General features: G+C 40.4%; 1 protein-coding gene across 6 annotated transcripts in view; it reads left to right on the top strand.

Moving 5' to 3' along the window:
- Positions 1–15412, top strand: part of atp13a2 (ATPase cation transporting 13A2) — a 92058-nt gene that overhangs the window by 50305 nt on the left and 26341 nt on the right. For 5 of the 6 annotated variants that reach the window (XM_043675701.1, XM_043675703.1, XM_043675702.1 and 2 more), the window contains exons 12-19: positions 1807–1965; positions 3915–4025; positions 6047–6093; positions 7978–8166; positions 8279–8482; positions 9512–9616; positions 9903–10062; positions 13862–13982. In XM_043675701.1, the coding sequence (XP_043531636.1) occupies positions 1807–1965; positions 3915–4025; positions 6047–6093; positions 7978–8166; positions 8279–8482; positions 9512–9616; positions 9903–10062; positions 13862–13982 (1096 nt within the window). The remainder of the gene's footprint in view (positions 1–1806; positions 1966–3914; positions 4026–6046; positions 6094–7977; positions 8167–8278; positions 8483–9511; positions 9617–9902; positions 10063–13861; positions 13983–15412) is intronic. The other variant, XM_043675700.1, reaches the window with a different exon arrangement.

The raw sequence follows: 15412 nt of genomic DNA, 5'->3' as shown, positions 1-15412 counted from the left end.
TCTTCATTCTGAAAAGCACACAGTCTATCTCTCATTACTCTGCAAAAGTAAAATTTGAGCAACAGGTGAACAGCATATTTTATGATGTGAATAGAAACGACAACATGAATGGTGTCTTAGGCTAACAGGCTGTTGCTGTTCTGCCTGTCAAATAAATGAGTAATATGGTACATGAATTTCAGCAGTGGTATGATGCCAAGACTGTATGTGGTATGTTCCAAAGACTGACAGATCGAGTGCAACAGCATATCCTTTCAGCTGTTTGCAACAAGTAAGGTACTAACTGTATCCAACTAGCTAACATTTTCCATACTGTCCAATGTTCAGTGTGATTTTGCAAATGGACAACCTTTTCTTGATAATTGCATATGCAAAGAATTACACTAACAACCAATTTATATTGTCAGTCGCATTTAGTGTGGTGCACTTGCAAGAACTGAAAGTTACATGTATTAGACAGGGCAATGGTAAATGTTTGCAGACTGAAATTTCAGCTGAAAAATGTGTTGCTGGAAAAGCGCAGCAGGTCAGGCAGCATCCAAGGAGCAGGAGAATCGGGTTTCGGGCATAAGCCCTTCATTCCTGAAGAAGGGCTTATGCCCGAAACGTCGATTCTCCTGCTCCTTGGATGCTGCCTGACCTGCTGCACTTTTCCAGCAACACATTTTTCAGCTCTGATATCCAGCATCTGCAGTCCTCACTTTCTCCTCCAGACTGAAATTTCAATTCAGCAAAATAGGTAACAGCCATTCACCGGTTCTTTCTTGGACAATGCCCTAACCAATAAAGGTCAACCTGCCTGGTTTAAAATTTAAACAAAGCCTGGCAGTTAACTGCTAATTGTCATTTTTGTTGTTCTCCATGACAACATTGCTACTAGAGTCTACATACCAACCAATTTGCACTCCTCTCCTAACAAGATAAATATTGTTTTCCCCTTGACTTGGTATTCTTGCTGATTGTCCTGATATGATTAGATTAGATTAGATTCTCTACAGTGTGGAAAAGGGCCCTTCAGCCCAACAAGTCCACACCGCCCCTCTGAAGAGAAACCCACCCAACCCCATTCCCCTACCCTATATTTACCCCTGACTAATGCACCTAACACTGTGGGCAATTGAGCAGGGCCAATTCACCAGACCTGCACATCTTTGGACTGTGGGAGGAAACCGGAGCACCGGAGGAAATCCACGCAGACACGGCGAATGTGCAAACTCCACACAGACAGGCTGGAATCGAACCCAGGACCCTGGTGCTGAGAGGCAGCAGTGCTAACCACTGTGCCGCCCATTTTTTTTGTTTTTTGTTTTTTTTGTAGATTTTTTTTTAGATTAGATTCCCTGCAGTGTGGAAACAGGCCCTTTGACCCAACCAGTCCACACCATCCCACTGAAGAGAAACCTACCCAGACCCATTTCCCTCTGACTAATGCACCTAACACTATGGGCAATTTAGCATGGCCAATTCCCCTGACCTGCACACCTTTGGACTGTGGGAGGAAACCAGAGCACCCGGAGGAAACCCACACAGACACGGGGGGAATGTGCAAACTCCACACAGACAGTCGTCCGAGACTGGAATCGAACCTGGGACTCTGGTGCTGTGAGGCAGCAGTGTTAACCACTGAGCCACTTTGCGTATTGCAAGACATAAAGCTTTGACAAAGTGTCCCCTTCAGTAATTCTTGAGTTCTGTGTTACTAAATTTATGAATTACATTGTTAAGATGTGGATGACTTCGCTGAAAGTAATTTTCATATTGTTATCGCAGTGAAAATGATTCAATGCTGCTTTGGTATTTTGGCAGGTGAGAGCATACCAGTGATGAAGACCCCACTACCTGATCAGGACATGAACTATTCACCTGAAGAACATAAACGGCACACACTCTTCTGTGGAACTGAGGTCCTCCAATCAAAATCCTACAACGTGGATCAGCAGGTGGTGGCTGTAGTGGTGAGAACAGGTACTAAATGGGTAATTCTGGGGTCAGGTAAATGTAGAGAAGGAATGCAAACTATAATTTAATTAGAGACTCCAAAAGTGCAGCACATGGAACACAAAAGGTTAGCTTGCATGTGCAGCAAGTAGTTAAGAAGACGTGATATTTTGGCTTGATTTGTTAAGGGTTTGGATTTTAAAAATAGATAAGTCTTGTTACATCTGTATAGGGTGTGGACATGCTTGAAGTTCTGCGTACAGTTTTATTTCCCATATTTAAGAAAGGATATCCTGACATTGAAGGCAGTTCAAAAGAGATTCCTTCAGCTAATTCTGGAATGAAGAGGTTAACTTATCAAATACAGTTAAGCAGTTTAGGCTTTGATTTATTGAAACACACTATTATTGAAACACACAAGATTCTGAAGAAGCTCAAAAAGAGTAGGAGTTGAGGTTTCCTCTGGTTAAGGAATCTCATACTAGGGACATAGTTACAGAATAAGGGGACATTCATTTAAACTAACACCATTTTGCAATTTATTCTCCCAGAGGGTAGCAAATGTCTAGAATTCCCTACTTGAGAGTTGTGGAAGCTAGATCACTGGAAGTATTTAAAAAGGAAATAGATTTTGAAATATTGAGAGGTTCAGATCTGTAATAAACTCAAAGAGGATTTGAGGCCTAAGGCAGATTAGTCACGATTTTGTTGAATGAACTACCTTGCTTCTATTTCTTGTGTTATTAATGGCAGCTTTAATTCAGGACATACCTAAGAGTAGATATTATTGATAGATTGATTGTAGATTCTGCATGTAAACCACAATGAATCCTATGAGCTTGGCTGTATGTTATGTTAGAATACTGATTGATTTTTGAATTCTTGTTGGCTGATCTCAAACCTTGATCTGAGGACCCAGTGCATGATCTGAAATTTGATAGTATAGAGCTTCATTTCTGTAAGTGCCACCTCTGAAGGTGGAGGATGTGTTGTGAAAAACAACTAATTTCCAGGTGTTAAAGGCAGAATTTAAAACAGAAAAAGCAGGAAATACTCATGTGATCAGGCAGCATCTGTGAGGAGAGAAGCCAAGTTAACGCGTCCATTCACAGGCCTATCCTCCAAACCGGAAGAAGTTAAATTTAATAGTTTGTGAAGCAATTGGACCCAGGGAAAGAGGTGGGATGGGGGTATTTCTTGGTGTGGAGAAGAGGACAGATCAAAAGAGGAAGCTCAGTGGAGTTGGAAGGCAATTAATAGAAAGGAGTAATGATGCAAGGTAAAGATTTGAGGATGAGTTTTTTAAACCTCTTTCAGCCAGAAATGAAATGTGATACTGGGAAAGTGTTACTTGAGTTACAGTGAAAGCCTTTAATTTTGAAATATTGCACGATTTATTGTAAAAACCAATATTGTATGTTAAGGTACAAATATGGATTGTAGGATTATATACTTTGACAGGATTCTTCAAATATATGTATTCTCCAATATAATTTCCAAAAAAAACTTTGCTCTCATTGGTAGCAGAAACAAATTTTTACTAGTATTCTGAATTAAAAGATCTCCTGGTAAAGGAGAGCAACCTTCTCTGTGCAAGGTGTTCTTTTCTGCTTGGGGCATCTGACCTGATTGTCTCATCACGTTAACTTTAATTGGGTTAGTTGTATTTTATTTTCATGCATAAGAGGTGTAGAATTTTTTTTTTTAAATGGGTGGTGTTGGGCCATTATATTAAACTACTGTCCTTCAATAATTAAAGTTCAAAAATGAATCTGAATAAAATTTAAGCTTACCTTGAAAGTGAACAAAGGTGGAACAAGATATTTTTCAGCTCTGATACTGGAATTGGCACGTGTTGCACACCAACATGTAGTAGTCAAATGTAATGGCACTCTACCTCAGTCAGTTTTGTGCATCTTTTGTTTAAACCTTTTCCAATTAGTGACAATTACTCTGTCTCTTTTTATTTTCTGCAGGCTTTTGTACTGCTAAAGGAGAACTGATCAGTTCCATTCTGTATCCAAAACCTCTGGGATTTAAGTTCTACAAAGATGCTGTAAAATTTGTTGTCTTCCTTGCAATACTCGGTAAGCTGTGTTTTGGTTTATTTTGCGAAGTGCAGATATGCTTTTGATGTGTACAAGTGATGGAACCTCCCTCCCTGTTTAGGGAAGGGTCTGATGGCCGAGTGGTTTGTTGCTGGACTTGTAAACCAGAGGCCTAGTCAATGTTCTGGGAACCTGGATTCAAATTCCACCAGGGCACATTCAACGTTAATTCAATTAAAAGAAAAACCTAAAATTAAAATCTAGTGAAGGCCATGAAACCATTGTTGTAAAAACCCATCTGATTCATTAATGTCCTATTCAGGAAGGAAAACTGCTGTCTTTGCCTAGTCTGGCCTACATGCGACTCTAGATCCACAGCTGTGTGATTGGTTCTTAATTTATTTTTATGAATTCATGGGATGTGGGCATTGCTAATGGAGCTAGAATTTATTGTCCATCTGTGGTTGCCCTTGATAATGTGGTGGTGAGTAGCTGCGGTGAGCTATTGCAGTCCATGTCCTGTATATGGAACCATAGTCCTGCTAGGGAGGATGGTCCAGGATTTTGACCCAGCAACACAGAATGAACGGCAATATATTTCCAAGTCAGGATGGTGAGAGGCATTGAGGGTAATTTCCCATAAAACAACATCACTACTCATGGGTATGCTCTGTCCCACTGCAAAAACAGCCCCAGCAGAAGTGGTGGCACAAAGGTGTGTAGTTGGGAGGGATTGTCTGGGCGTCCTTAACATTATCAGTAGGGTCTCATGGCTTCAGGTCAAACATGGAGAAGGAGACCTCCTGCTTATCACCATGTATCCCTGTCCCTCAGCTGATGAATCAACACTTTTGTTGAAGACCATGTGGAGAAAGCACTGAGGGTAGCAAGGCTGCAGAATGTACTCTGGATCTAGAACTTCAGTGATCATCAAGAGTGGCATGACAGCATCACGACTAATCAAGATGGTTGAATCCTGAAGGACATAACTGCATGCTTTGGTCTTCAGCAGATGATGAGGGGAATCCTTACTTGACCTCATTCCTGCCAGTGTGCCTGCTGCAGATGCATCTGCCCATGACTATATCTGTAGGAGTGATCACTGCGTGGAGATAAAGTTGTTATATCTTCACATAAAGGGATACCTCTATTGTGTTTTGTGGCATTATCACAGTGCTAAATGGAATAGGCTTTGAACAGATCTAACTGCTCAGGACTAGACATCCATGAGACTTAGGCAATTAGCAACAAAACTGTACTCTGATATTGTGCAACTTCATGGCCCAGCATAACCCCATTCTACCATTACCATCAAGCTAGGGATTCAACCCTTATTTCAACAATATGGAAAATTGGCCAGGTATGTCCTGTATTAACAGTGCAGAACAAATGCAACTTGGCTAATTATCAGTAAAATGATGGAAGGGGTGATCAACAGTGCTATCAAGCACCATCTGCTTAGCAATAATCTGCATACTAATGCTCAAATTATTAGGATATATGATGTTTGTAATTCTTTCTGATTGGATGCATTTGATCTCTGATAATATATATCTAAATTTCAAAGCCACTTTACTATGATATTCACTAAATTAGACTGTACGAGGCTGCTATCCAATAGATTTCATTACTAAAAATAACACCCTTATCCTGATAATTGAACTGACAGTTTTTATTTTTATGAACGATGTATCAAATTTGGATAGGTTAAAGTTATGGATATTGTGCATAAGTGCTGTTCTTCCAGACTGTTTCAATATAAAAAATGTTTTTTTTTTAAATAATGATTTAGGACCAAATCACATTTCCCGTCAAATAGCCTTCCAGCACTAACTAGGTTAACCCATAAAAGATGTCCATTTGACAAAATAGAGAGATATATTTGTGGAATTGGACCCTAGTATAACTTGATGCCGTTGGGAGGGGAGAGGCATGTTGAAGAAGCTGGACACCACTGTACCATTCTATTGTTACTCAAGAGATTGGAGCATTTGGTTTGAGAGATGGTTTTATGTGATCACACATAATTCAAGACTAACAGATGTGGGTTTTTTTTCTAGCTCTGATTGGGGACATATACAGCATTGTGATTTTAGAGAGGCAGAAGGTGAGTGTTCTGAGTTCTTCATTATTACTGCCAGTTATGTTTGCAGGCCTTGAGTTTGTACATTTGATTATAAGCCAATGACACTTCCTCAAACTCATAATTGGCATGGTGCATATTGCAATTCTTCAAGTATCAATTCTTCATATCTTCAAGATTATGGTGTACAATTAGCCACAAAATTCCATGGTGTGGAATGATAGAATGGGAGCTTCATACCCATGATACCCCATGTATAGAACTGTCTTGGCTGTCCTGTGTTGGATCTCATTACATGGAGATCAGGCTCTCCTCAGTAAATAAAGAGGAGCTATAGTACTGAAGTATTTTCAGGACATAGAAGCGGGGAGCAGATTGCAAATTGTTATGGAATTTCCAAATGAGTTTGTTTGATCCTCCAACCTGAATTTCTTTTCAGCAAAAATTTTAAAGTGAAGACGTGCAATCTAGAGCCATAGTTACAGAGCATGACAGCCTGCCTTCATTATTCGGTTTAGGAGAAAGCCCTTCCTGAAGAAGGGCTTATGCCCGAAACGTCGATTCTCCTGTTCCTTGGATGCTGCCTGACCTGCTGCGCTTTTCCAGCAACACATTTTCAGCTTCATTATTCAGATTGTCTTGAGAAACTCCGTTTCCACCTGCTGCCTGCCACTGTTAATTTGCTGTGGCACTGGGAGAACCTTATATTTAAAGGAAGACAAGGCTCTAGAATATCATCTCAATTATTCTTAAACAGTAACTCAAATGATGGATCTTAATTTCCATGGTGGGCTGTGTCAGTAATCTACATGTGAAACTTTTCAAAATGATGATTGCTATGACAGATGCTTAGGGAAAGCTTCAGGGATGGATTTCCACTGGTGTGGATGACATCTAAAGCAGGGTAGATAGATTTTTTATTTGCAGATGTGGTAATTACTTCTAAGGGTATCTCCATGATGATTTGCAGCACTTTAGTAATAACTACTGACTGTCATTAGTTGAGCAAATATGCTTTAAGAGTAGTTTAAAAATTGAACTTCAGTGGTCATTTCCAAGTGAATTTTTGCAGTGAGTGGTTCAGGTTGTGATTTCATTGAGAAAATCAGTTGTCTTTTATTGTCAAAGTTCAGTTGATGCCAACAGGAAAGATTCACTATTTATATTTTTATGGGACTGGTTGTTGCATTGGAAACTGGCATGGTCAGTTCTTTTTCAATGCTTATTGCCAGCTTGGATCTTCCCTTCATGGAATGTATAATGAGGAATTCTAGTGATTATGTAGTGCCTTCCAATTTGTATTGCAAGTGGTGCGATTTCATATAGTGTCATATTGAATGGAATTAGACCCTTTGGTCCAATGCGTCCATGCTGACCAATTATCCCAAACTAAACTATTTCCGCTTGCTTACATTTCGTCTATTTCCCTTTAAACCTTTCCTGTTCATGTACCTGTCCAAATGGCTTTTAAATGTTGTAACTGTACCTGCATCCAACACTTTTTCTCTGGAAGCTCTTCCACATATGAATCACTCTGTGAGAAAAGATTGCCCCTTTAGTCCCTTTTAAATCTTTCTCCTCTCTCACCTTAAAAATATGCCTTCCAGTTTTGAATTCCCCTACCCCAGGGAAAATGGGATATTCGCTTTATCTGTGCCCTTCATGATTTTTAAACCTCCATAAGGCCACCCTCCGCCTTGTGTCCAGTGGAAAAAGTCCTAACCTGTCCAGCCTCTCCTTTATAACTCTCACTACTCTCTAAAAGTGACCTCAGCATGACATCCCAACTCCAGTATTCAATAGTCTGAGCACAGGAATGAATTTGAGAAATTAGCTGTTAAATACTTTTTTTTAAATCATCCTTTTGGTTTTCATTAAAGTGTTTTCTGCTTAATCTGCTTACTGCAGGTGTCAGTAGGACGATTGGTGAAACGTGTCCTAGATCTGATCACTATTATTGTTCCACCTGCCCTGCCTGCTGCAATGACTGTTGGGACAATCTATGCCCAGAACAGATTGAAAAAATATGGGATATTCTGCATTAGTCCACCACGCATCAACATCTGTGGCAAACTAAAGGTCATCTGCTTTGATAAGGTAAAGTAGATAATTTATGCCAATGATTAATTGGAATTCAGAAAGTACTGATGCATCGTCATTTAAAATGTTATAGCAGTTCATTTTTAAAATTAACTTTTCCCTCCCTCAGACCGGAACACTTACAGAAGGCGGCCTGGATGTTTGGGGAGTTGTACCTGTGGTGAACAAGACCTTTGAGCCAATTATTCATAACATCCGGCATTTTAGCGGTCCAATGCTCCATGCTCTGGCCACCTGTCATAGTGTCACCCTTTTGAACAATCAGCCAATTGGTGACCCACTTGACCTCAAGATGATTGAATCAACTGGTTGGGTAGGTTGATTGGGAGACCAGATTTTCAAATGTGCTATGTTCTAATGGGAGGAGAAGTTTTCAGTTAGTTGGTACATCCTTTCTGTTATTTAATAAAATACAACTTCCCTTACAAGAACCATGATAAGCAAGGTTGTTACCTAAAGTTAAAATTTAGTTTCCCAAATGTTTGAGCTAATTATGTTTGGAATTGCACAACATTAGCTCAAATGGAAATATTTACACAGCAAACTATGCATTGTGGTACAGTTAATGTTATGTGGAACATAGCTGCTACTTTTTTGTACCAGTGATGTCTCAGAAATGGCAGCAGAAAGATGAATGAGCAAGCGATCAGTTTTTTTAAAATTGGTAATTGAAGGGTAATATTGGGTAGCACCACCGAGTGAGTTGCCTTTTGTTTTATTTGAATAACGTCATGAAATTTTTTACGTTAATTAAAACAAAGTCAGGCAATTATAACAGTGGCTTAAAGAAAAATCTGAAGCAGGATGGCATTTTTTATTTCTGATTCTTAGTCTAATCTGAACTAACAGAACAAAAGAGCAGACTGCAAAATAAAGTTAATCATTTCAAACTTTTTTTTGTCCTTTTCATCTTTCCCCACTCATTCTTTGCCAAGGTCACTTTGTGCTGTGCAGTCACTCGAGGATGGCAAAGTTGAAGTCACCTGGTAAAAGGTATTCAGTTACACTCTGATAGTTACACTGCATCCAAACAGTCAATCACCACCCCAGCTTCCCACAATCCACAATATTGATAAACCCTGATGCCTACTTAATGGATATTGACATGTGACAAAGCCCATGTCCTGTTCCACTATGGCATGATTCCTGGAGTATCAACACAAGAATATAACTAGGAAAACTGTCATAGCTTTGAGTTGGACCCAGAGTTGTTCATGTCTTCTGTTCATTTTGGTGCAGTTTTTCTCGCTGTTGTTTGGCTGACAGTATACGTAAGATGTGTTCTCTATATTGAGTTATTCTCTAAATGACTTCCCTTTACATTGAAAGTCTATTCTTTCAGATTCTGTCAGATGAAATTACAAAGTCAGATATTGTTTCAAAATTTGGAATGAAAGTTGTTGCCATTGTAAAGCCTCCGGGGTTGGAAGAACAGTCTTATGGCAGTGTAAGTATTGCTTAATAACTTAATAGCTGCTATGACAGCAATGTTCCAATCTCAAGTCACAAACCCCCCACATTTATATTCCATCTACACAAACTTGACAGTATTGTTTTAGCTTTGTTTCATATGTAAGTTAGCTGCTTCAAAGTGACAGTGTGCTGTGGGATAGTCAACCAATAGGTTGTCCTGTTTTCCTGAATATAATGAGACAGAATGAAGGCAAAACTCCTGAAATGTATGAAGATCCAATCTACAAACTTGCTGCATATTTGTGTTTTCTCCATTCCAGCAGAAACAAGAGATGAGCTTGGGGATTCTTCGTCGTTTTCCCTTTGCTTCATCGCTTCAAAGAATGAGTGTGATCGTAAAGAAACCAGGAAATTTGCCAATAGAAGCATATTTGAAGGGAGCACCTGAGATGATTGCGAGTCTTTGTATAAAGGAAACCGGTAACTGACTAAAACTCTCAACTCGGGATCAATATTGTATATCCCAAGAGTATAAAGTAATTTAATAATGTTTGGAATCTATTATGTTTAGCATTTTAAGCTTTGATTTACTATTCAACAACTTAGGTTTAGATTAGATTAGATTACTTACAGTGTGGAAACAGGCCCTTCGGCCCAACAAGTCCACACCGACTCGCCGAAGCGCAACCCACCCAGACCCATTCCCCTACATTTACCCCTGCACCTAACACTATGGGCAATTTAGCATGGTCAATTCACCTGACCTGCACATTTTTGGACTGCGGGAGGAAACCGGAGCACCCGGAGGAAACCCACGCAGACACGGGGAGAATGTGCAAACTCCACAGTTGTAGTCAAAGTTTAGATGTTCAAGTGATTTTTCAGAATTGTTAGATACTTTGGTTTTCATGATCTTCCATGTTTTAGGGATGGAGGGACAGTATGATCTTACAGTGTGGAAAGTGGCAGAAGGGACACAATTTGGTGGTGAAGAAACCTACTTCATTGTGGTCTGTGTATGTAAAGACCCTCACAAGATGAATAGGGAAAATAAGCTATTTGGTTGGCTGGATAAATTGTACAAGTACCTCAAATGGGTGAGTGTAAAGAACAAAATGGTGGAAGTCATCCCATCGAACTCAATGAGGAAGCCCTAATCTTTCAGACAGCGAAGAACTCTTCCAGTCTTAAACGTGGTACAGGCTATGAATTTATTATTCCTAATTAGCCAGATTATTAAAATAAATACACCACAATTTTTTTCAAATAATTAATATGATCTGACACTTAAAATCAGGGCCCATCAAAAGTTTAAGAGTGTATTTTGGCAAGAATTCTTCCACTTATGAACAAGTGCTAAGGTTTCCAGGTTAGTTACTAAGGTAAGACATTATGGTGTTACAAAATTAACAATGATTTTTCGCTGAGTTCTCTGCCTGAAGACAGGTCTGACTCTCACCCCACAACCTGCACCACTAGTAGGGCTGGGGATCAGGTTCTGAATAAACTCTCGCTCAAATGGTAGTCATATCCTTGCTGTTTGCACTAACCTAATCCACTCTAGCTGTCCATCCAACTGAACCTCTGAGATGAGTGCTGTGACTGGATGCATGTTGTAGTCCAGAGTGAGAGTAATTACTAATGGTAAGGGATCCAATTTTCTCACCATTACATGGCTGACCACGAATCTCTCAGTGTAACCACTTGTCATTGAAGGACATTCAGGTTGATACTCTAGCACTTTGATTTTGTTTGAGTAGTCTGGATGACTGCTTCACAGAACATCTACATCCTGCCTGCAAAAAAAATTCCTGAGCTTCCAGTTGCCTGCCATTTTAACACACCACCCTGTTCCCTGACCAACATCTGTCTCAGGCTTGCTGCAGTGTTCCAGCAAAGCTCAGTGCAAACTGGAAGAACAACACCTCCGTTTCCACTCTGGGTCCTTGCAGCCCTCTGGATTCAATATCGCATTCAATAACTTTAGAGCTTCTCCCACGTCCTAGCTGCCTACCCTACACACCAGGCCTTGTTATCACATTACACACTACCTATTGTTAGTCACTAACAGTCCTCAGTAACAGCTATTCACCCTCCGAGCCAGATCGTTATCACTCATTTGTCTATCCAACTATTCTGTCCCTCTTTAGGCTCTATCCCCACTTATTGTTTATTCCATACTTCCTCCACACACCCTATCTTCAGCATATAAACTAACATTTATCTAGCTACCATCAATTTTGGGAAGGGTCAACAGACCCAAGATGTTAACTCTGATTTTCTTTACAGATGCTGCCAGACCTGCTGAGCTTTTCAGGCAACTTCTGTTTTTGTTGCTCGAGAAAGTCAGCTGGTTTGGCAGCACTTTGGAGCAAAGAAAATGAATGTTTCAAGTTTAGTGCCCCTCTGACTGAATTGAAAAGGTGGTATTTATGCTGATGTTGAAGGGTGGGGGAGGGGACGGTCTGGAGGAATGAGATGGATAGATGGAAATGGTGTCCAGAGAGAGGGGAACAAAGGGAAGTAAACAAAGGGATTGATAATGGAAGTAGTAAATGCTAAATAGGTGATAATGGGAACTGTGAATTGTTGAAAATGCGTTGGAAGCCACCCAAACTGTTTGGCAGGGTTGTGAAAGCGTTTTCATTGGCCATCTCATCCTGTACTTCTGGATCAGAGACAGAAATGCTACCCAAGTTATTTGTGTCAATCCTTTGTTAGATCTGGGACTGGAATAGTATTAAATAAAGCTTGAACCTATACACAGACGTCAGTGAAGAAGCAGAATGTAAAGTCCTTAAGGCAAAACCTAGCTGATGGCTGGAATGAGAATAAGTAGCTGTGCAATGAGAGATATTGGAGACTTTTGCCACACAGTTTATGTGAGTAGCTGAGGTGTTAAGAATGAGTTGGTGGAAGGCAGGTAGAAAGGGAAGCTGAAATCAGCTTAAGTGTCTCAATAGCTTAATTGTTTAAAAGAGTTAACCCCAAGAATGCATACCAACTCTACACTGTCAGCTTGGTGAGCCAATGAGAAGGCTCTGCAAGCAACAACGTGCTCCTAGCAAAGCTGTGATTAACATTACGTGCATTCCCTGTTAACACAAAACACAGTTGTCACTGAGGTCGGAATTCTTGAATGCAGAGAGACCATAAATTGCCCATTGGAAAGGTATTTCTTGCTCCATTCAAATAATGTTGACAGCCAGCATTGGATAGGCCACAGCATAAGTGGGATTGAGAATTGAAGTGTGGTTTGGCAAAATGACTCATATTTGGTCTCTTAAATGTGTAGGAAATAGCAGATAAAATAATATTAGATTTTAGAAATGCAAGTAAATTTAGTTTTCTCATTCAAAGGGAATGTTTGGTGGCCCTGGGCAATGATGGGGCAGAATGCAAGTTGTATCTTCTGCATTTGCTGGAGAGGCAGCTGGCAAGAGTGGCATAAGAGTGAACCTGCATGTGCGAGGGGAAATGGTCACATCAAAAAGTGAAGTGAAGTGAAGAGAGAAGAGAACATATTTGAGATAGCAGAAGTGGCAGGTGATCAGTTCAGGCTGATCACGCTGAAGCCAAAGGAGACCTTATCACACTAGTTGTAGGCGAAGTGAAGTGAAGAGAGAAGAGAACATATTCGAGATAGCAGAAGTGATCAGTTCAGGCTGATTCGGGTTTACGCTGAAGCCAAAGGAGACCTTATCACACTAGTTGTAGGCGAAATGAGAGCAGAAGTAAGGAAAATATATAGACAGGACAGAACATGGTATGTAGCTCTGGTATGTAAAGTGATGGAGAAACTTGAAGAAACAATGGACAAGGAGAAGCATCATAATAGTATCTTTGGTAGTTAATAGTGCAAACATAGGTGTATTATGAAAAAGGACACCAGGCCTGTTGTTTCTGTGCCAGCTAAAAAGAACTATCCAATATTATCCCATCTTCCAGCTCTTGATCTGTAGCTTTGTAGGTTAAAGCACTTCAAGTTCATATCCAAGTGTATTAAATGTGATGAGAGCTTCTGGCCCTATCACCCTTCAGGCAGTAAGTTCCAGCTGCCCAACATCAACTGGGTGGAAAAACAAATTAACAAAATGGGTTTGTGATAAATGTCAGTGGAATGAGCAGGAGTTTGGTCATTGGGATTCTATGCTTTACTTGGAATGAGAAGCAGACTTCTGTGGAGATGCTGATATTTGCAACCTGTAAGTCCATATGACGTAGGTGCAAATGTAGGCCATCCATTTCTAATTATATACTTGTTTGTTTTTACTTACAGTTCCTGCTGACTTCTCAGAAATGTTAAGGTACTACGCCAGAGACGGGTACAGAGTTTTGGCGCTTGCGTACAAAATACTAAGTCAAGACATTACTTTTGAGGCAGTACATAAGCTAGAAAGGTGCGTAACTACTGTTATAGTCATCACTATTCTGTGTTTTCCTGTCTTAGAGTCATAGAGGTTTACAGCAACTTGTCCATGCCAACCAAATATCTTAAATTAATCTAGTCCCATTTGCCAGCATTTGGCCCATGTCCCTCTGAACCCTTCCCTATTCAGATGTCTTTTTAAATGTTGTCACAGTACTAGGTATCACCACTTCCTCTGGCAGCCCATTTCATACACGCATCGCTCTCTGCATGAAAAAGTTATCTCTTAGGTCCCTTTTAAATATTTGCCCTCTCACCTTAAACCTATGCCCTCTGATCTTGGACTCCCCAACCCCAGGGAAAAGGCGTTCTCTATTTACCCTATCCATACCCCTCATTATTTTATAAGCCTCTATAAGCACACCCCCCTCAGCCTCCAGCATTCCAAGAAAAACAGCCCCAGCCTATTCAGCCTCTCCCCATAGCTCAAACCTCCAGCCCTGGCAATATCCATCTTTTCTGAACCTTTTCAAGTTTCACTACATCGTTTCAATAGCAGGGAGACCAGAATTGCACGCAGTATTCCAAATGTGCCTAATGAATGTCCTATACAGCCGTTACATACCTCCCAACTTCTAGATTCAGTAGATAAAAGCAAATTACTCCGAATGCTGGAATGTGAAACCGAAAGAGAAAATGCTGCAAAATCTCAGCATCTGTAAGGAGAGAAAAGAGCTGACGTTTCGAGTCTAACTGACCCTCCGTAATTTTATTTCATTTATTTTATTTACCACTTTAAAAAAATTTTTTTTTCACTGTCCTGTACCTCTTATTTCTTGATTTGTCTCTCTTTCTCTCACTTCCCCAGTCTCTCATCACCTTTTTCCTTTCCTCTTTCCCTCCTTGCTACCCTTCTCCCCTGTTTTCCATTTTGCCTCTGCTTCACCCATTCTTCCCCCCCCTCACCATATTTTGTCACATAGCACTAGCTTCAGCCTTGGTCATTCACAGCTCCTAATCTCCCTATAATCTCTCTATGTACTGTCATTATCACCTCTTTATTGCTACCTTTGCTTCTGGAACCATGACTCACCTTTTCTCAGCCTAGCATAAATACCTCCCTATTTCTCCCTTTTTTTAGCTTTGACAAAGGGTCAGTTAGACTCGAAACGCCAGCTCTTTTCTCTCCTTACAGATGCTGCCAGACCTGCTGAGATTTTCCAGCATTTTCTCTTTTGGTCCTAGATTCAGTGCGCTGACCAATAAAGGCAAGCATACTAAACTACCTCTTCCCACCCTACCTCTTGAAGAAATGCCATCCCATATTCCCAATTCCTCCGCCTCCGCCGTATCTGCTACCAGGAGGACCAGTTCCACCACAGAACACACCAGGTAGCCTCCTTCTTTAGAGACCACAATTTCCCTTCCCACATGGTTAAAGATGACCTCCAACGCATCTTG

The sequence above is a fragment of the Chiloscyllium plagiosum genome, chromosome 34 (assembly GCF_004010195.1).
Source record: "Chiloscyllium plagiosum isolate BGI_BamShark_2017 chromosome 34, ASM401019v2, whole genome shotgun sequence".
Taxonomy (NCBI): domain Eukaryota; kingdom Metazoa; phylum Chordata; class Chondrichthyes; order Orectolobiformes; family Hemiscylliidae; genus Chiloscyllium; species Chiloscyllium plagiosum.
This window is presented reverse-complemented; position numbering and strand designations above follow the sequence as displayed.